We start from the raw sequence: 20,752 nt of genomic DNA, 5'->3' as shown, positions 1-20,752 counted from the left end.
GTGGAACTGAGAAATAAGAAAGGGTATGATCATCTTATTGGGATTGTATTATAGACCCCCGAACAATTAGAGGGAAACTGAGAAACAAACAGGGTGGTTATGGTAGGAGATTTTAATGTAGACTGCAACTGCCATAGTGTGAGGGGTTTGGATGGAGAGGAATTTGTTAAGTGTGTACAAGAAAATTTTCAGATTCAGTATGTGAATTTACCTACTAGAGAAGGTGCAAAACCTGACCTATTCTTGGGAAATAAGGCAGGGCACGTGATTGAGGTATCAGTGGGGGAGCACTTTGGGGCCAGCAATCATAATTCTATTAGTTTTAAAATAATGTTGGAAAAGGATAGACCAGATCTAAAAGATGAAGTTCTAAATTGGAGAAAGGCCAATTTTGACGGTATTAGGCAAGAACTTTCAAAAGTTGATTCGGGGCAGATGTTCGCAGGTAAAGGGACGGCTGGAAAATGGGAAGCCTTCAGAAATGAGATAACAAGAATCCAGAGAAAGTATATTCCTGTCAGGATGAAAGGAAACGCTGGTAGGTGTAGGGAATGCTGGATGACTAAAGAAATTGAGGTTTTGGTTAAGAAAAAGAAGGAAGCATATGTCAGGTATAGACAGGATAGATCGAGTGAATCCTTAGAAGAGTATAAAGACAGTAGGAGTATACTTAAGAGGGAAATCAGGAGGGCAAAAAGAGGACATGAGATAGTTTTGGTAAATAGAATTAAGGAGAATCCAAAGAGTTTTTACAAATACATTAAGGACCAAAGGGTAACTTGGGAGAGAATAGGGCCCCTCAAAGATCAGCAAGGTGGCCTTTGTGTTGAGCCACAGAAAATGGAGGAGATACTAAACGAGTATTTTGCATCAGTATTTACTGTGGAAAAGAACATGGAAGATATAGACTGTAGGGAAATAGATGGTGACATCTTGCAAAACGTCCATATTACAGAGGAGGAAGTGCTGGATGTCTTGAAACGGTTAAAAGTGGATAAATCCCCAGGACCTGATCAGGTGTATGCGAGAACTCTGTGGGAAGCTAGAGAAGTGATTGCTGGGCCTCTTGCTGAGATATTTGTATCATCGATAGTCACAGGTGAGGTGCCGGAAGACTGGAGGTTGGCTAACGTGGTGCCACTGTTTAAGAAGATTGAGTTTTTTGAAGAAGTAACAAAGAAGATTGATGAGGGCAGAGCAGTAGATGTGATTTATATGGACTTCAGTAAGGTGTTCGACAAGATTCCCCATGGGAGACTGATTAGCAAGGTTAGATCTCACAGAATACAGGGAGAACTAGCCATTTGGATACAGAACTGGCTCAAACATAGAAGACAGAGTGGTGGAGGGTTGTTTTTCAGACTGGAGCCCTGTGACCAGTGGAGTGCCACAAGGATCAGTGCTGGGCCCTCTACTTTTCGTCATTTATATAAATGATTAGGATGCGAGCATAAGAGGTACAGTTAGTAAGTTTGCAGATGACACCAAAATTGGAGGTGTAGTGGACAGCAAAGAGGGTTACCTCAGATTGCAATAGGATCTTGGTCGGATGGGCCAATGGGCTGAGAAGTGGCAGATGGAGTTTAATTCAGATAAATGTGAGGTGCTGCATTTTGGGAAAGCAAATCTTAGCAGGACTTAATGGTAAGGTCCAAGGGAGCATTGCTGAACAAAGAGACCTTGGAGTGCAGGTTCATAGCTCTTTGAAAGTGGATTCGCAGGTAGATAGGATAGTGAAGAAGGCATTTGGTATGCTTTCCTTTATTGGTCAGACTATTGAGTACAAGAGTTGGGAGGTCAGGTTGCGGCTGTACAGGACATTGGTTAGGCCACTGTCGGAATATTGCATGCAATTCTGATCTCCTTCCTATCAGAAAGATGTTGTGAAACTTGAAAGGGTTCAGAAAAGATTTACAAGGATGTTGCCAGGGTTGGAGGATTTTAGCTATAGGGAGAGGCCGAACAGGCTGGGGCTGTTTTCCCTGGAGCGTCAGAGGCTGAGGGGTGACCTTATAGAGGTTTACAAAATTATGAGGGGCATGGATAGGATAAATAGACAAAGTCTTTTCCCTGAGGTGGGGGGAGTCCAGAACTATAGGGCATAGGTTTAGGGTGAGAGGGGAAAGTTATAAAAGAGACCTAAGGGGCAACATTTTCACGCAAAGGATGGTATGTGTATGGAATGAGCTGCCAGAAGTAGTGGTGGAGGCTGGTACAATTGCAACATTTAAAAGGCATTTGGATGAGTATATGAATAGGAAGGGTTTGAGGGGATTTGGGTCGGGTACTGGCAGGTGGGACTAGATTGGATTGGGATATCTGGTCAGCATGGACGGGTTGGACCGAACGGTCTGTTTCCATGCTGTACATCTCTATGATTCTCTCTCTTTAATTATTCCACCCCATTGGTTTATGGAGCTTGTCCATGCTCTTCCTACCCAAATACATCACCTCACCCTTCTTTGTGTGGACCTATATCAGGCTGGGTATTGGGATCAGGCAGAGATCTATATTGGGCTGGGTGTTGGGATCGAGGTGGGGGAGTTTAGGGCTGGAGGTTGGGATTGGGTTGGGGGGTCTGTTTAGAGTTGGGTGTTGGGATTGGGGTAGACAGGGTTTGTACTGGGATGGGACTTTGGTTGGAATCTGCATTCCTACATGGCAGAGTACAGATTCCAAACAAAACCCCAACAGAAACATAATCAAAAGGTTAATGGAAACTTATAAAAATGAATGCAAGCTGATTGAATCAGAACTGATCTTCATTCTTGGCAGCAGTTTTCTTGCCCTACTCTTTGCCCTAGGTGGATTACCCACATCTTTGTTCACCAATCTTTGGCAAGATTTATGACTAAACCAGTTGATTGTAACTTTTTAAATCTGTTATGATTTAATCTGTTTACATTCATTTTTATACATTCCCATTAACCATTTGATTGTGTTTTTGTTAGACTGTCCCATCAGGGGCTGTGTAACCAGTTGAGGATTTGTTGTTTTAAAATAAACAAGAGGAATCCACTTGGGGCATCTCAGGCCTTCAGTAACTGGTGGGAACATCGGGTCGGGGGTGAATGATCATATCCCCAAATGACATTTTAATGTATACTGGTAAGTTTCTATCATAATTTTCCCCTTTATTCAGGAGCACTTCAGGGCCTGAAAGTCCTATGTTTATTTAATTTGGATAACTACTTTGCTTTAAAATAAAATAGAAAGGGGTTTGGTGTCAGTCCTCTACCTCAACAATAAGCCCTTTTCCCCTAGTGGTTGGTGCTGCATCAGAGAACAAACAGGCACAAACTGCCTCTTATACCTGTCTGCTTTCTGCTTCCTTTTGCAGATAATCTCAGTCTTTTTTTTAAAATGGGGAATTATGTTTCAACTCAAATTTGTGAGAAACTAACAAGAGATTAATCCTGAACTCTAATCCTGAACTCGTTTTGAATGACTGAGACACAGTCATTTTGCTATCATTAGTGATGAACAAGTTTCAGATAGCAACTTCAGTTCTTGGATGGTGACACCTAACCCAATTAGTGAAATTTCCCTTCCTATGATCACATATTTGAACAAGGTGATGTTCCGTTGTTAATATGGACTTCACTCTATATTACATGTACTGCTGCACTAAATTCTGAAATGTTGAAATGCTGAGGTCACTTCAGCAATATTATGGAAATAACTTGATCCACAGTCTTGATGATAATAAAGGTGTCTAACCCACTTGAAGTTTAGCAACTTTTTCCTTTTGAAGTGCGATGGAAACATTTCTATTTGAGTTCAGCTGAGAATAAATGCTATAATTTTCTGCCCAAGGCCTCCCCTCTCGATCCAAACCCATTCACACTGCAGTGTATTTTACAGTATGGTGTCTACACTATCTGCTGTCACAGAACAATTTCAGACCTTTTTATCTTTGCCATTTCTCATCTCTGTATAGTCAGTTGAACACTGGATCTCAAAACACAAATGGCTAATCACTGGATTTGTGGAAAACACTAAATCGGGGGAAAGGGGTTGGGGGTAAGGGAGGAGATAATACTGACAATTGCAACAGAAGGCCACTAAAAAGCTCAAATGGATATTTAAGTTGCAAATGAATTTCAACATAGATAAATTATGAGCTATTATACACTGGCAAAAGGTTGAATATTTAAAAAAAGCTAAGTGAGGTCACAGAACGAGGTGATCTGGAACTATACAAATCTCTACAAATAACGACACGGGTAAACATAGTCATTATTAAAACTAAGCACTAGGGCTTCTCTTACAGTGATGGAACTGTGATGTAAAGAACTTGTGTTAAATAAGTACTGAACCTTGGTCAGATCATATCTGGATTCAATTCTAGTCACCATACTATAAAAAAAGGCAAAGAGGAACCTTTCTCTTGAGAGATGACCTAATAGAGGTCCCCACGTAGCTAAAGTTTTCTTGAGTAGGCATGTGAAGAATATATCCACTTTTTGGGAGTGAGATTATCACCAAGTCAAATATTAAACTCTGAAGGGAATTCTTTATCCTGTGTGTGGTGAGAAAATGGAAATTGCTACCAGGGGAGTGGATGAAGAAGTTATTATAGCTGCATTTATGGTGGGCTAATAACATGAGCAAGAAGGGAACAGAGGATTATACTCGGAGAGAGGGATTAGATTCCCTACAATGTGGAAACAGGCCCTTCGGCCCAAAACGTCCACACCGACTCTCTGAAGACCCAGACCCATTTCCCTCTGACTAATGCACTGTTGGCAATTTAGCATGGCCAATTCACCTGACCTGCACAGCTTTGGACTGTGGGAGGAAACTGGAGCACCCGGAGGAAACCCACACAGACAGGGGGAGAATGTGCAAACTCCACACAGACAGTCACCTGAGGCTGGAATTGAACTCAGGTCCCTGGCGCTGTGAGGCAGCAGTGCTAACCACTGAGCCACTGTGCCGCCACATAGGTGGCAGCATTAATGATGGCATCAACTGGTTGGCCTGTTGCTGTACTATGTAATATAATTCAGGTTATGTACTGTACAAATGATTTAAAATTGATCAAAATTTCAGCTGTCATTAAAGATTCTGCCTGTGAATAATTTATATTCAGTTCAATACACAGCTTCCAAATTAAAGAGGGAAGAAATTGAAATTTTGTAATTAATTTCACAAAACTTTTAAGAAGAATCAGATAATGATACTTCAAAGAGTTACCTCTGTCCTAAAAATAAGTTTTAAAATATAGGTGTGTCATCTGATCAGCAATGAACTCAGGCAGGTGTTTGTAAGTCTCATTCCCATTAGGCTGATACCTAATGAAAGTGGTTTCTGCGTAAATAATTCCTTACACAATAGGGAGTGTTTCAGTATGAAATGCCTAATTCTGCATGTAACTTCTTTCTTCAAGGCTGAAAGTTTCACCTGAAAATCTACATCAGACCACAAGACCATAAGAAATAGGCTCAAGAGTAAGGCATTCAGACCCTTGAGCCTGTTCTGCCATGCTTTAAGGTCATGGCTGACATTCATCATCTTGCTTGAGGATTACCTGCTTTTCCAATTGCATTTACCAGTGTATATACCTCACCATTGATCATGTGATGCAGAAGCAGAATAATCACATGTGTTTTATTCTGCGATTATTTGGCCAGTCCTTAATAAAATTGTTTTCCTGGTGTTGAAAGTATTTACCAACCCACTGAGTAATTCTGCCTGCAGTCACCAATCTTCATAATTCAAAGGGGAGTTATCCACTCTGTTACAAACAATAGTGGGAATGACATTAATTTTGACAAAATACAACAGGTCATTGATTAAGACAAAGAAATCAAATGGACCCAAGCACAGTTATTCTTAGTCAAGGCTGCCAATGGCATATGTTTTAAAGATGATGATTCAAAGAGCATCACAGTACATTCATATCAAACATGGCAGCAATCTGCCAGAGTAGATCAGTCGCCTGGCTAATATGCATAGTTTGAAAATCAGGCAGTTGTAACAGACAGGTAACACAGACACTGAAGAGGAAAATTTACCTTGTCTTTCATAATTCCACGTAAAAACTGCCTTCCATTTAAAACATACCTCAACACATCTTTCAAAAATGCATGAATGATTCACACACACAGTGGATCACTGAGGTGCAGTGACTCATATGAGCAATACTACATAGACTGAATTGAAATCTTTCCTGCCAAGATCCAATTAAAAAACGTAGAATTCAGCGTGTTTATAAGCTGTAAGAAAGATTTGTGGGCAAATTTTGAAGCATTTATCATGTCATTGCTTACCTCTAGTACATTTTGCAAAAAGCTGGTGAATGTTAAAAGGTTGTTTTGCAGAACTGACTTTTTACAGTTTTAATGTGCAATCTGCCTGGGCCAGCGCAAGCCATACTGTTGCTTTCTCACATTTAGTATGCAGTGGCATAGCTGTACATATTAAAGTTAGAAGCATAACTTGAGAAAGGAAAATTATGCAGCTTGCAAGTCAATTAATCATCAAATTGTCAGCATTAATGACCAGAACAAATGCAAATACTTCAAAATAAATCACTATTTTTAGTTTATTTGTGCCACTGATTCAACCTAGAGTTACATTCACTAAACTAAAATATGCATTTAAAAAAAATATCAGATTTCACCTGTGGATACTTTTGGAAATGTTATCACGGGTGTTGGTGTGAAAGCTTAGACTTCACAAGGAGGCGTTACTTAAGTGTAAATTTATCACTCGGAACAGACTGGAACACTCCATGCAGCTGCCATAGATTGCAGAATTATTGTTGAGCTTTTAAATCACCCCCTTCTATCTCAGACATGCAGACAAATGTGTATCTGTAATTGTTACATAAACTGGACATGTCAGTTTTATAGTGGGGTTGAATTTGGTTTGGAAAACTGTCCTTTCAAATGTGTGCGTTTTTGGAGGGGAGGGAGCTTGCAACTTTCCCTACTCCTAAACATTACTTCAGGTTGATTTCAGGTCAAGGCATGCCTTTTCTGATGGGCATGCAACTTAATGCTAACATTCTGCAAGAATCAGGTTTTCATCATCCAACGAGACACATCATTACAGAGCATTACCTGAGTTCACACCAAGGATACAGTTTTGTCAGTTCACTCCATTCCCAATCGTGGAACTAAAAGTGTCCACTACTTGTGTTTTTCCTTCCCCTACTCAATTAGTTAAAATTTACAGTCCCATTGGTGTGCATGGAAGAGATATGCAATTCCATAGTTGGGATACTCTTCAGTGATGAAATCTGCCATCTGCTTACAATATGGCAGCAGCAAATAGATAAATAAATCTCCTGGTCAAACAGAGTGACCTGTGCATTGTGGCCAAACTCTGTCCAACTCCATTAGAACATAGAACAATACAGCACAGAACATTTGTCCTCGCTTAAGCACCTATCCATGTACATATCCAATTGCCGCTTAAAGGTCACCAATGATTCTGACTCCGCCACTCCCACAGGCAGTGCATTCCATGCCCCCACCACTCTCTGGGTAAAGAACCTACCCCTGACATCCCCACTATACCTTCCATCCTTCACCTTAAATTTATATCCCCTTGTAACACTGTTGTACCCGGGGAAAAAGTCTCTGACTGTCTACTCTATCTATTCCCCTGATCATCTTATAAACCTCTATCAAGTCACCCCTCATTCTTCGCCGTTCCAATGAGAAAAGTCCTAGCACTCTCAACCTATCCTCATACGACCTATTCTCCATTCCAGGCAACATCCTGGTAAATCTCCTCCGCACTCTATCCAAAGCTTCCACATCTTTCCTAAAATGAGGCGACCAGAACTGCACACAGTACTCCAAATGTGGCCTTACCAAGGTCCTATACAGCTGCAACATCACCTCACGACTCTTGAAATCAATCCCTCTGCTAATGAACGCTAATACACCATAGGCCTTCTTACAAACTCTATCCACCTGAGTGGCAACTTTCAAAATCTATGAACATAGACCCCAAGATCCCTCTGCTCCTCCACCTTACTAAGAACCCTACCGTTAACCCTGTAGTCCGCATTCTTATTTGTCCTTCCAAAATGGACAACCTCACACTTGACATGGTTGAACTCCATCTGCCACTCCTCAGCCCAGCTCTGCATCATATCCAAGTCCCTTTGCAGCCGACAACAGCCCTACTCACTATCCACAACTCCACCAATCTTCGTATCGTCTGCAAATTTACTGACCCACCCTTCAACTCCCTCTTCCAAGTCATTAATAAAAATTACAAACAGCAGAGTACCCAGAACTGATCCCTGCGGAACTCCACTTGTAACTGGGCTCCAGGCTGAATATTTACCATCTACCACCACTCTCTGACTTCGACCGGTTAGCCAGTTCTCTATCCAACTGGCCAAACTTCCCACTATCCCATGCCTCCTGACTTTCCGCATAAGCCTACCATGGGGAACCTTATCAAATGCCTTACTAAAATCCATGTATACTACATCCACTGCTCTACCCTCATCCACATGCTTGGTCACCTCCTCAAAGAATTCAATAAGACTTGTAAGGCAAGACCTATCCCTCACAAATCCGTGCTGGCTGTCCCTAACGAAGCAGTGTCTTTCCAGATACTCGTTAATCCTATCCCTCAGTACCCTTTCCATTACTTTGCCTACCACCGAAGTAAGACTAACTGGCCTGTAATTCCCGGGGTTATCCCTATTCCCTTTTTTGAACAGGGGCACAACATTCACCATTCTCCAGTCCCCTGATACCACCCCCGTTGACAGTGAAGATGAAAAGATCATTGCCAACTGTTCTGCAATTTCCTCTCTTGCTTCCCACATAATCCTAGGATATATCCCGTCAGTCCCTGGGGACTTGTCTATCCTCAGGTTTTTCAAAATGCCCAACACATCTTCCTTCCTAACAAGTATCTCCTCTAGCTTACCAGTCTGTTTCATACTCTCCTCTTCAACAATACGGTCCCTCTCGTTTGTAAATACTGAAGAAAAGTACTCATTCAAGACCTCTCCTATCTCTTCTGACTCAATACAGAATCTCCCACTACTGTCCTTATTCGAACCTACCCTCGTTCTCGTCATTCTCATGTTTCTCACATACGCATAAAAGGCCTTGGGGTTATCCTTGATCCTACCTGCCAAAGATTTTTCATGCCCTCTCTTAGCTCTCCTAATCCCTTTCTTCAGGTCCCTTCTGGCTATCCTGTATCCCTCCAGCGCTCTGCCTGAACCTTGTTTCCTCAACCTTATGTAAGCCTCCTTCTTCCTCCTTCCAAGACATTCAACCTCCTTCGTCAACCAAGGTTCCCTCACACGACCATCTCTTTCCTGCCTGACAGGTACATACATATCAAGGACACGTCGTATCTGTTCCTTGAAAAAGTTCCACATTTCAACGACATCCTTCCCGGACAGCCTATGCTCCCAATTTATGCTCCTCAGATCCTGTCTTGCAGCATCATATTTACCCTTCCCCCAATTGTAAAACCTGCCCTGTTGCACGCACCTATCTCTCTCCATAACCAAGGTGAAAGTCACAGAATTGTGGTCACCATCACCAAAATGCTCACCCACTAACAAGCCCATCACTTGTCCCAGTTCGTTACAGAGTACCAAATCCAATATGGCCTCCCCTCTGGTCGGACAATCTACATACTGAGTTAGAAAAGCTTCCTGGACACACTGCACAAACACCGCCCCTTCCAATCTACTTGATCTAAAGAGCTTCGAATCAATATTTGGAAAGTTGAAATCACCCATGACTACTATCCTGTGGCTTCTGCATCTTTCCAAAATCTGTTTCCCAATCTGTTTCTCCACATCTCTGCTGCTATTTGGGGGCCTATAGTAAACACCCAACAAGGTGACTGCACCTTTCCTATTTCTGACTTCAGCCCATACTACCTCCAAAGGCAGATCCCCCTCGAACTGCCTTTGGTGAGACTGGAGGCTTAATTCAGCGCCCTTGGCCCGCTTGGCCACACTACCAGACCCTCCATTGCTACATAAAGATTTATTGGAAGCATAAAATAGTCCTGCTGTTTTTCAAAATTTAATGTCAGTTATTGCTACATTGATTTTACTTTATTCATATGTGCATCATCACTATTTATTGGTACTTAGAGAGCTAGATGCACTTATATGTTTCATAATTGGTATGGACTGATTGTTACAAGTGAATGAAGGGCATTTCCTTCATTGTGGGAAAAGCAATATTGCGATTTTTTGTTTACTTTATAGCAAATGTTCAAGCTAGTATCATACTCTCTACTCTGTGGGGCATGGTTGAACTCAAGAGTTTCAGCTGGCCTAGCCTTCTATGCATTGTAAATACTGTTAGCCAAGATCACTCTGTGGGATAACTGAACTGTTACATGCTGACCTCAGAGCCCTGTAAGAATCAACAACAACCTGAGATACTCAGACATTTGGATAGCGCTGGCACTGCTTTGCATATCAAAAAGTGTGGTGCTGGAAAAACACAGTGGGTCAGGCAGCATCTAAGGAGCAGGAGAGTGCTGTGTTTTTCCACACCACACTTTTTGTCTCTGATCTCCAGAATCTACAGCCCTCTCTGCCTTTCATGTATTGACTGACTAACCCCATCACCCCATCATTCAAAGGGTGTCAAACCCTCACTCCTCCTGAACCCACCCCACATTCATCCCAAACCCCATGACTGACTCACCATTGCCAGTTATAGCACATAGAACATTATAGCATAGTACAGTCCCTTCAGCCCTCAATGTTGCACCGACTTGTGAAACCAATCTGAAGTCCAGCTAACCTACACTATTCCATTCTCGTCCATATGCTTATCCAATGACCATTTAAATGCCCTTAAAGTTGGTAAGTCTACCACTGTTGCAGGCAGTGTGTTCCACGCTCCTATGACTCTGACATCTGTCCTATATCTATCACCCCTCAATTTAAAGCTATGTCCCCCTCGTGCTAGCCAACGTGATCCGAGGAAAAAGGCTCTCACTGTCCACCCTATCTAACCTTCTGATTATCTTATGTCTCAATTAAGTCACCTCTTAACCTTCTTCTCTCTAACGAAAATAGCCTCAAGTCCCTCAGCCTTTCCCCGTAAGACCTCCACTCCATACCAGGCAATATTCTTGTAAATCTCCTCTGCACCCTTTCCAAAGCTTCCACATCCTTCTTATAATGCGGTGACCAGAACTGTACACACTACCTCAAATATGGCCCTCAGCAGAGTTTTGTACAGCTACAGCATGATCACATGGTTCCGAAACTCAATCCCTCCACTAATAAAAGCTAGCACACCGTATGACTTCTTTACAACCCTATCAAACTGGGTGGCAACTTTCAAGGATCTATGTACGTGGACACCGAGATCTCTCTGCTCATCTACAGTACCAAGAATCTTACCATTAGCCCAGTACTCTTTATTCCTGTTGATCCTTCCAAAGTGAATCACCTCACACTTTTCTGCATTAAACTCCATTTGCCACCTCTCAGCACAGCTCTGCAGCTTATCTATGTCCCTCTGTAACCTACAACATCCTTTGTCACTATCCACAACTCTATCGACCTTACTGTCATTCGCAAATTTACTAACCCATCCTTTTCTGCTCTCATACAGGTCATTTATAAAAATGACAAACAACAATGGACTCAAAACAGATCCGTGCGGTACCCCACTAGTAACTGAACTCCAGGATGAATATTTCCCATCAACCACCACCCTGTCTTCTTTTAGCTAGCCAATTTCTGATCCAAATCGCTAAATCACCCTTAATCCCATGCCTCCATATTTTGTGCAATAGCCTACCGTGGGGAACCTTGTTAAATACTTTACTGAAATCCATATACCCTCGTTCCCCATTTGGTCACCTTCTCAAAGAACTCAATAATGTTTGTGAGACACGACCTACCCTTCACAAAACCATGTTGACTATCCCTAATCAAATTATTCCTTTCTAGATGATTATAAATCCTATCTCTTATAACCCTTTCCAACACTTTACTCACAACCAAAGTAAGACTCACAGGTCTATAATTTCCAGCGTTGTCTCAATAGACAATAGGTGCAGAAGTAGGCCATTCAGCCCTTCGAGCCTGCACCACCATTCAATATAATCATGGCTGATCATTCCTAATCAGTATCCTGTTCCTGCCTTATCTCCATAATCCTTGATTCCACTATCTTTGAGAGCTCTATCCAACTCCTTCTTTAATGAATCCAGAGAGTGGGCCTCCACTGCCCTCTGTCTCTACCCCGCTTCTTATCCAAGGGAACATTTGCTATCCTCCAGTCTCCTGGCACTATTCCTATAGACAATGACAACATAAAGATCAAAGCCAAACGCTCGGCAATCTCCTCCCTGGCTTCCCAGAGAATCCTAGGATAAAACCCACCCAGCCCAGGGGACTTATCTATTTTTACACTTTCCAGAATTGTTAACACCTCCTCCTTACGCACCTCAATCCCATCTAGTGAGTAGCCTGTATCTCAGTAGTCTCCTCGACCACATTGTCTTTTCTAGTGTGATTACTGACAAAAAGTATTCATTTGTAAAGTAAGCATTTTCCCATCTCCTCTGACTCCACGCACAACTTCCCACTATTATCTTTAATTGGCCCTAATCTTATTCTAGTCATTCTTTTATTCCTGATATACCTATAGAAAGCCTATCCGCCAACAACTTCTCATGTCCCCTCCTGGCTCCTCTTAGCTCTCTGTTTAGGCCTTTCCTGGCTAATTTGTAACTCTCAAGCATCCTAACTGAACCATCACATCTCATCGAATATAAGCTGCCTTCTTCCTCTTGACAAGAGATTTATCTTTCTTAGTAAACCATAGCTCCTGTGCTTGACCACTTCCTTCCTGCCTGACCTGTATATCCTTATCAAGGACCTGCATTAGCTGATATTTGAATAAGCTCCACATTTCAATAGTGCCCATCCCCTGCAGTTTCCTTCCCATCCTATGTCTTGCCTAATTGCCTTTCCCCCAGCTATAACTCTTGCCCTGTGATATATACGTATCCCTTTCCATCACTAAAGTAAACACAACTGAATTGTAGTCACTATCACCAAGTGCTCACCTACCTCCAAATCTAACACCTGGCCAGGTTCATTACCCAGTATCAAATCCAATGTGGCCTTGCCCCTTGTTGGCCTGTCTCCATACGGTGTCTCCATACGGTCTCCTGCACACATTGGACAAAAACTGACCCATCTAAAGTACTTGAACTAGAGTATCCCCAGTCAATATTTGGAAAGTTAAAGACACCATAACAACTACCCTGTCACTCTCACTATCGAGGATCATCTTTGCTATCCTTTCCTCTGCCTCTCGGGAACTATTCAGAGGCCTATAGAAAACTTCCAACTGGGTAATCTCTCCTTTCCTGTTTCTAATCTCAGCCCATACTATCTCAGTAGATGAGTCCTCAAATGTCCTTTCTGCAACCGTAATACTGTTACAATGCCACACCTCCCCCTCTTTTACCATTTTCTCTGTTCTTCACGAAGCATCTTATGATGCTTCATGCAAACTGCAATTCTCCCCTTTTTCATGCTGTAGAGGTCAATAAGGAAAATTGCAGATCTCAGATAAAGTTACACAAAACCAATGGGTGCACACCACTTTTACATTAAGGCAAACTAGATGGCACAAGATTCTCATGCACTGCTATTATTTTCTTGAGGGTAGAACTTGATTTTAAAAAGAACTTGATTATGCATTCATAACTATTCATAGCATGTAAATGTGTTACACTTAAGAGCCCACCACATACTTGTGTAAAGCCTGATATATACTGAAACTATACCACAGACTTTGCATCTGCATCTCAACCCACTGTTGGAAAATCGCTATTTTTTACCTAGTTCAATGTGTAGGCTGCACATTCTGCTCTTGCAGATTCCATAAAATCTCTCTAATCCCCCACAAACAAATGAGCGTTCCTTTTCCTAAAAGACTATCATGGCACATGGAACGATACATGAGAAATTTGCAAAAATTTCAAAAATATTTATTTTATTCAAAGAAAATCAAAATTTATCAATGGTGCAACTTTCAACATTTTCTTACCTGGTCTTGCCCCTCGTGCCTAACTCGGTCTTCTTCACCCCTCTCTCAGGTTGTGTGGAAGGGCTAGGTGCACATTTGGCTTCTTAGGTTGTACAAAAGGATCAGGGGCTAAGGCAGGCCCCACCTAATGGCAACTGACTCAAAGAGCTAATGATGGCTGCACCTCTGCAGGATGTCCTGTGCAGCCTGTCTTCACCCCCCACCAAATGTGTCAGGGCACTCTGAGGTGGAATAGGCAAAGTTCTCGTATATACTGCTGTCATGATATACAGCACCATGGCCAACTATGGACTTGAGCTATTACCATCTGACATTTGTACGTCATTATTCCTCCCCCTGTACACATCCCCTTCCCCCCACCCTCATCCACACACAGAGACTGGAGGGGAGCTAGTAATAGAGATAGCGGTCAGGGTGGAAACCGGAGGGTTTGGCTTTGAGCATTAGGTCAACAGTGCTCTATGGTCTGGTTGTTTTGTCTCTCTTTTTCTATTTCACCCTCTGGTGATTGTCTGACCTCAAGACCTCCTTTAGTGCTGCCTTATGTAAACTCATATTACAGTTGGGAAACTGTAACGATGGGATGGCAGAAGGTACCTCAGAACAAAGCTAAAGAGGCTGACGTTTGTGTCTTATGGCGATAAAGCAGTTAGTTGAGTTGCATGTGACAGTTGTGCCAAGAGGTGGAGTGAAGCAAATGGTGTGCAAAGATGTGAAAGTGCACAAAAGTGTTTTGCATTTATTAGTTATCCATAGAATCCCTAAAGTGTGGAAACAGGCCCTTCGGCCCTACAAGTCCACATGGATCTTCTGAAGAGTATCCCACCCAAACCCATTTCCCTTTACTCTATTTTTGCCCCAACCTACACATTCCTGAACACTATAGGCCAATTCACCTGACCTGCACATCTTTGGACTGTGAGAGGAAATTGGAGCACCCGGAGGAAACCCACACAGACACGGGGAGAAGGTGCAAACTCCACACAGTCACCCGAGGCTGGAATCGAACCCAGGTCCCTGGCGCTGTGAGGCTGCAGTGCCAATCACTGAGCCACCACGCCACCCTGTAAGGGATTTGTTAGGGACTTGCAGGTGCCCTTACACAAAGTGTTGGTAGGTCGAATATTGATTTTGAGGGTGAAATGACAAATTGTTGCCTGGGGTCAGTGAGGAGGAAAGGCTAGTGATCACTTCTGGCTGTCATGAAATATTTTCTGCAGTGTTTAATCAGTGTTGAATGGCTGTGAAGGAGTTGGGAGTTCGTGCCATGGCCAACTCTCTGCAAACAGGATAACTAATGTTAAATGCCCTGTTTGGCAAAAGAAAAACCCAGTATTCTAAGAGTCAGATTTCCTACTACTTCTGCCTATTATTTGGCATTGCTCCCAGTGGGCACAGCTAAGCACGATGGTGTCAGTCTGGACTGATGCTGTGGGTGAGCGATGCTTTCAAAGCATTTGGTAATAATTGCCAGCAATCAAGTTGAACAGACTGCTGTTGATCACTGTCCAGCTGAGCTGTCCCTTGTTGAAGTTTATACAGAATCACATTCTTCCTGTTTCTCAGGGAGAATGGTAGGTACAATATCTATACTCAAATATCATCAGGGTTGCAGCAAAAACATTTAAACTGACTTAGGCAAGAGACTTTGTGGAACCATACCTAATGAAGTAATAACAGTACAGTCAGACTGAAATTGACAAAGAAATTCAAATAATTCCTCCCTCATAAAGTAAGATCAAATCCTAAGTGAAACTGAGAATACCATATAAGGGCACAGCAAGTTCAGCAAAGAGAAGTCATTCCTCTCCAATGATCTACTTCTCCAAGGTGCAATGTTGGTTGGATTCATGGACATCCTGCTTAAAGTTCCAATGGCTGAGCATATGGGGTCCTAACATTGAGTGATACAGGGTGAGTTTGGACTACTGGTTTTTATTGCAGCAAAATCCCCATCTCAAAACAACTGAAGCAATGAGATCTGTCTATACAAAAGGGAAAAAAAAAGTTATGGAGTAAATGAATAAGTCACTCAAGTAAGCAGCAGTTACAAGGTAGTAATGACAAAGCTTTGGTACCTTCTGCCTGCCAAAAACTGAGAGATTGATTGGCTGAACAACTTGGGGATGTGAACTGCATAGTGAGAAGCCTCCAGATCTCCACCAACTCAGGAGTTCTCACATTTCTCTATGGTAAAGTGTACAGTAAAACTTTCTTCCTGAAGATAACCAGTTTATCTTTCCTTCAGCAGTTGCTGTAACCAGTGACTTTTAATTAATATGCCAGAGATCCTTTTAGGAGTGTGAACCAGCCAACATGTACCTCTTGCAAAACAGTGAAAGCATCCAGTGAAAAAAGACAGAGAAGCTACATTCTGATCAGCACAAGATATACTGACATTTAGACAATTTAATTGAATCACATGCCTTAGTCTATAATTATGGAATTCTGCATGAAAGAAACAATGTAAAATAAATTTAAGAAATATATGCTATAAAATTTGAAAAGTGCTGAATCTACAAACAGTAATAGTTCAATTTTCTAATTTAAAAAATTCCAAAAATCAATCTGACATAATATAGCAATTATAAAACTGTATTTGTCAAACATGATGAATGATTCTTCACAATGAACAGATTTCTGTAAATGTTCCCTCTTCAGTTCTGGCTTCTTCAATTGGCTTATTCTACATGCTGCTGGGTACTTTCTGCTGCCTTTTCTTAGAAGGAATTCCAGTTTGACGGAATTCTTCCCTCTCCTTTAGGTATTCTTGTTTACATTCTTCATATAATGCTGAATCTTTATAACTTGTAAGAACGAGAAAAACAACATCCGTGTAAGATTAATTTATCGTAAAATGAAATGAAAATTAAACTGAAAATATACATGTAGACCATATGACTGTGAAACATGCTTTTAAGATATAAAAGAACTTCACATTGTGCACGCAGCACTGAAAGTGCTTTCCCTGTTTTACCAAAAATACCATTTTCCAGGAACTGTATTTTGGAAATCCACACATTCAATTAAATTAGCAATTTGGTTGCAGAAAAAGAATCCAGGTGAAGAAGTCTTCAGGTAACAAAGTGGCAGTCAGAGTGTTAGATGGTATCTAGCATTCTCACCGCTACTACTGATAAATCTTGACCCATCACATGCCAATAATCAGAGCTTACGCTTCTCAGCGAATCACAGGTCTTGAAACAGTTGCTCTGGATTGTCATAAATTGTTCACGAATCAGAGGCTTGCAGCCTCTGGGTACTGAAGACCAGGGAGGTGACAGATTAAAGTCCTAAGTGGCCATTAATTAGCAACTTAATGATCTTAATTAGTGTCAGGTCAAAAGTCACCAGGATCTTATTTCCCAGAATGTAATTAGTGAGGTGGAAATGAAAGTGTGAGCTTCTCTCGAGGGCCAACTCCCCCTCTTCAGGGAGGGAAAAATCACGCCTTCAGAGAGTTACACACCACAAACTAAAAATAAAAAGCGTCTGAATAGTGAAAATCAAAACAATTATGACAGTCATGGGTAGACACGTTTTATATGCCATGCACAGTAACATATTGTATGCTGAATACATGCAATAGATGGTATGGCAATGAATGGATTTCATAAATGTCAAGGCATATTACATATTATCTCTCAAAAATGAGCAGCATGCAAGTACCATGAGAATCTGAAATTTGGACTCCATTTGATTTCAAAATACAGTGAAGCTAATGGGCTTGCTATTATTTATGAAAGAATGGTAAAGCTACTTTAGAAAAGGGGTGATGTATGATTAAATCTGTATATCCAGAAATTGGTGTCCAAGTTGCACTATTACATTGTAAAACCACATCGTGTGCTCCTACCTCAATGCTGACATCCAGTAAACGCCATTAAGTGGCTGTAATATTAACAACCAAACACACCACAAAAAAAACCTCATGTAATTGTCATTTTAATTGTCAGCCTTAATTACTATCAATCAATTTCTATGGCCCTGAAAAATTAACTATTACAAATGTGAATTCGCATTCCTTCAGTTTTAATTGTTGAGACAAAAAGCATACATTTTTGATTTAAAAAAAAAATGTTCCTGTCTTTTACTTTTGTCTCCTCAGCCAGTCTTACATTTCCACCTTTTTTTTTACTTCTGAATCAATATTAAATTCACCTATTTTAGTTTACACATCATTTCAGTCCTTGCATTGCTTCTTTCCTAATTCTATTAGCTGACTGGTTATGGAGGTACACAGTTGCTTTCCATGTTCCCTGTAGTTCCAGATGCTGTTTCTACCATTATCACACTTCCAACATTCCATGTAAAACCATTTTAGAGTCAGAATGTCCACGGACAAGAAGAATTAATGGAAGGCACCATATTACACTTCTTTATTCAGATCTCCATTTTTAAAATTTTCAATGTGTCAGATAGTTATTTTGTACTCCAAAGTGCATTAATATTGCACTACATTTTAATGAGGAGTTCCAATATCAAAACTTATCCAGCAGGGCAGAAGATATTTGAATTTAGGCTGGAAAGACTCAAATCAAAAGAAAATCAATTTTCTATAATGTCTATCTTTTATATCATTCACTATGCCATGATTAATTTTAAAATAACTTGAAAATTTCCTAACCCTCAAGTGTAATGCAGACTTCACTCTTGGTCAGAAACTAACAAGGACCACTACTGATTTTCAAAATTATGAACTACAATATTTGTACAATGTGAATACATCTCAAAATTTTCATGTGCATTACAATTGCTATCTATGAAAAGGGGTTAAATTAGACTGGTTCAAGAAAACTAGCTCATGTAAGTGAAGTGTTAAAATTACTTATCACTTTTTAACACGTAACATTCTCCTAATAAAAAAGATATTTTAAGAAAATGTGATCCAACAAGGTGACAGCTGTTGCACGAAAACCAACTTTAATCCTTATTTACAGTCTGATTAAATTGTTATTTAAATTAGAGACTTGCAACAATATTAATCCTTCCAGGATATTTGAGCCACATTCAAAATGGTATAGCACAAATAATGGGATTCACAAAGATGATTTGCATTGATTCTAAAAATTGAATTGAGAGCACCTTACTGGATATATTTTTGCTGACAGTCACGGGTTACCTCCTTACCACGGGGTGGGATGGTGACTCAGCACTGCGGTTTCACAGTGCCAGGGACCCAGGTTCGATTCCAGCCTCGGGCGACTGTCTGTGTGGAGTTTGCACATTCTCCCTGTGTCTGCGTGGGTTTCCTCTGGGTGCTCCAGTTTCCTCCCACAGTCCAAAGATGTGCAGGTCAGGTGAATTAACCATGCTAAAAATTGCCCGTAGTGTTAGGTGAGGGGTAAATGTAGGGGTATGGGTGGTTTGCGCTTCGGCGGGTCAGTGTGGACTTGTTGGGCCGAAGGGCCTGTTTCCACACTGTAATGTAATTTAATCTAATCTAATCTAATCTAATCTAATCTGTAATGTATGTAGACCTTATTTTAATTTTCTTTCACTTTTTGAATTCAAGTCAAGGCTACTGACTAAATAAAAATAAATAATTATTCAACTGTAAAGATGTAACTTTTTCAGTTTTACTACTCTTTGCTTTTCTCCCTTTTCTGCTGAAAGCAGAGTGCATTCTAATTCTTGAGTCCAGAAGCCTCTATTCCAGTGGTTGCCCCAACAGGAGTGGAGACACTGGTGTAATGCACTGGACGAGACATTCAAAGGCTCAGGCTAGTGTTCTGGGGACCTGAGATCCAATACCGTTACAACAAACAATGGAAATTAAATTCAACTGAAAACTGATATATAAAGTTGGCATGACAATTACCATCAATTGTTGCAAACACCTATCTGATTCACTAATATTCTGTTGGGGAAGGAAATCCACCACCCCTATCTGGTCCAGCCTAGATGGGACTCCAGATGCGTAGCAATACAGTTGACTCTTAACTGCCTTTCGAAATGGCCAATCAAGGGCAATCAGGGATGGGTAACAACTGCTGCCCATGTCAGTGATGTCCACCCGTCATGGAACAAGAGAGAAAAGAAACATTTGCTTTAAAGATAGCTTCCCAAAAGACTGGAATTATGAAAATAATAACACTTCAACACGTTAAAATGTATTTGGTCATGGAATACAGTTCAGACTGATATGTGGATGTTACAATAGTTTTGATAATGAAGTAGTTGGCATTCACCATTGTTAAAAACCTGTAACTGACAGGCTTGTCATACAGACATAGAAACGGACCTTTCAGTCCAACTCTTCCTGCCAACCAAATACCCCAACCCAATCTAGTCCCACTTGCCAGTACTTAGCACATACCCCTCTAAACTCTTTCTATTCATATACCCAAGTGCCTTTTAAATGTTGCAATTGTACCAGCCTCCACCACATCCTCTGGCAGCTCATTCCATACACACACCACCCTCTGCGTGAAAAAGGTGCCCCTTAGGTCTCTTTTTGTATCTTTCCCCTCTCATCCTAAACCTATGTCCTCTAGTTCTGGACTCCCCGACCCCAGGGAAAATACCTGGTCTATTTACCCTATCTATGCCCCTCATGATTTTATAAACATCTCAGCCTCCGACACTCCAGGGAAAACAGCCCCAGCCTATTCAGCCTCTCCCTGTAGCTCAAATCCTCCAACCCTGGCAACATCCTTGTAAATCTTTTCTGAACCCTTTCAAGTTTCACAACAAAAAACAAACAC

At 41.2% G+C, this 20,752-nt stretch overlaps 1 protein-coding gene and 1 long non-coding RNA gene across 4 annotated transcripts in view; one reads left to right on the top strand and one right to left on the bottom strand.

Annotated features, from left to right (window-relative positions):
- Positions 1 to 20,752, top strand: part of LOC122549669 (uncharacterized) — a 49,273-nt gene that overhangs the window by 15,825 nt on the left and 12,696 nt on the right. The window lies entirely within an intron of this gene.
- cmc1 (C-x(9)-C motif containing 1) overlaps positions 16,414 to 20,752 on the bottom strand; it is a 77,857-nt gene continuing 73,518 nt past the window's right edge. For all 3 annotated transcript variants that reach the window (XM_043689496.2, XM_043689495.2, XM_087986928.1), the window contains one exon: positions 16,414 to 16,852. In XM_043689496.2, coding sequence (XP_043545431.1) covers positions 16,732 to 16,852 — 121 coding nt within the window. In that variant the 3' untranslated portion in view covers positions 16,414 to 16,731. The remainder of the gene's footprint in view (positions 16,853 to 20,752) is intronic.

This window comes from Chiloscyllium plagiosum, unplaced genomic scaffold, assembly GCF_037043375.1.
Source record: "Chiloscyllium plagiosum isolate Xiang-an unplaced genomic scaffold, Cpla_swu_hap1 HiC_scaffold_5, whole genome shotgun sequence".
Taxonomy (NCBI): domain Eukaryota; kingdom Metazoa; phylum Chordata; class Chondrichthyes; order Orectolobiformes; family Hemiscylliidae; genus Chiloscyllium; species Chiloscyllium plagiosum.
The sequence above is the reverse complement of the archived record's forward strand: the minus strand, read 5'-3'. Positions and strand labels throughout refer to the sequence as shown.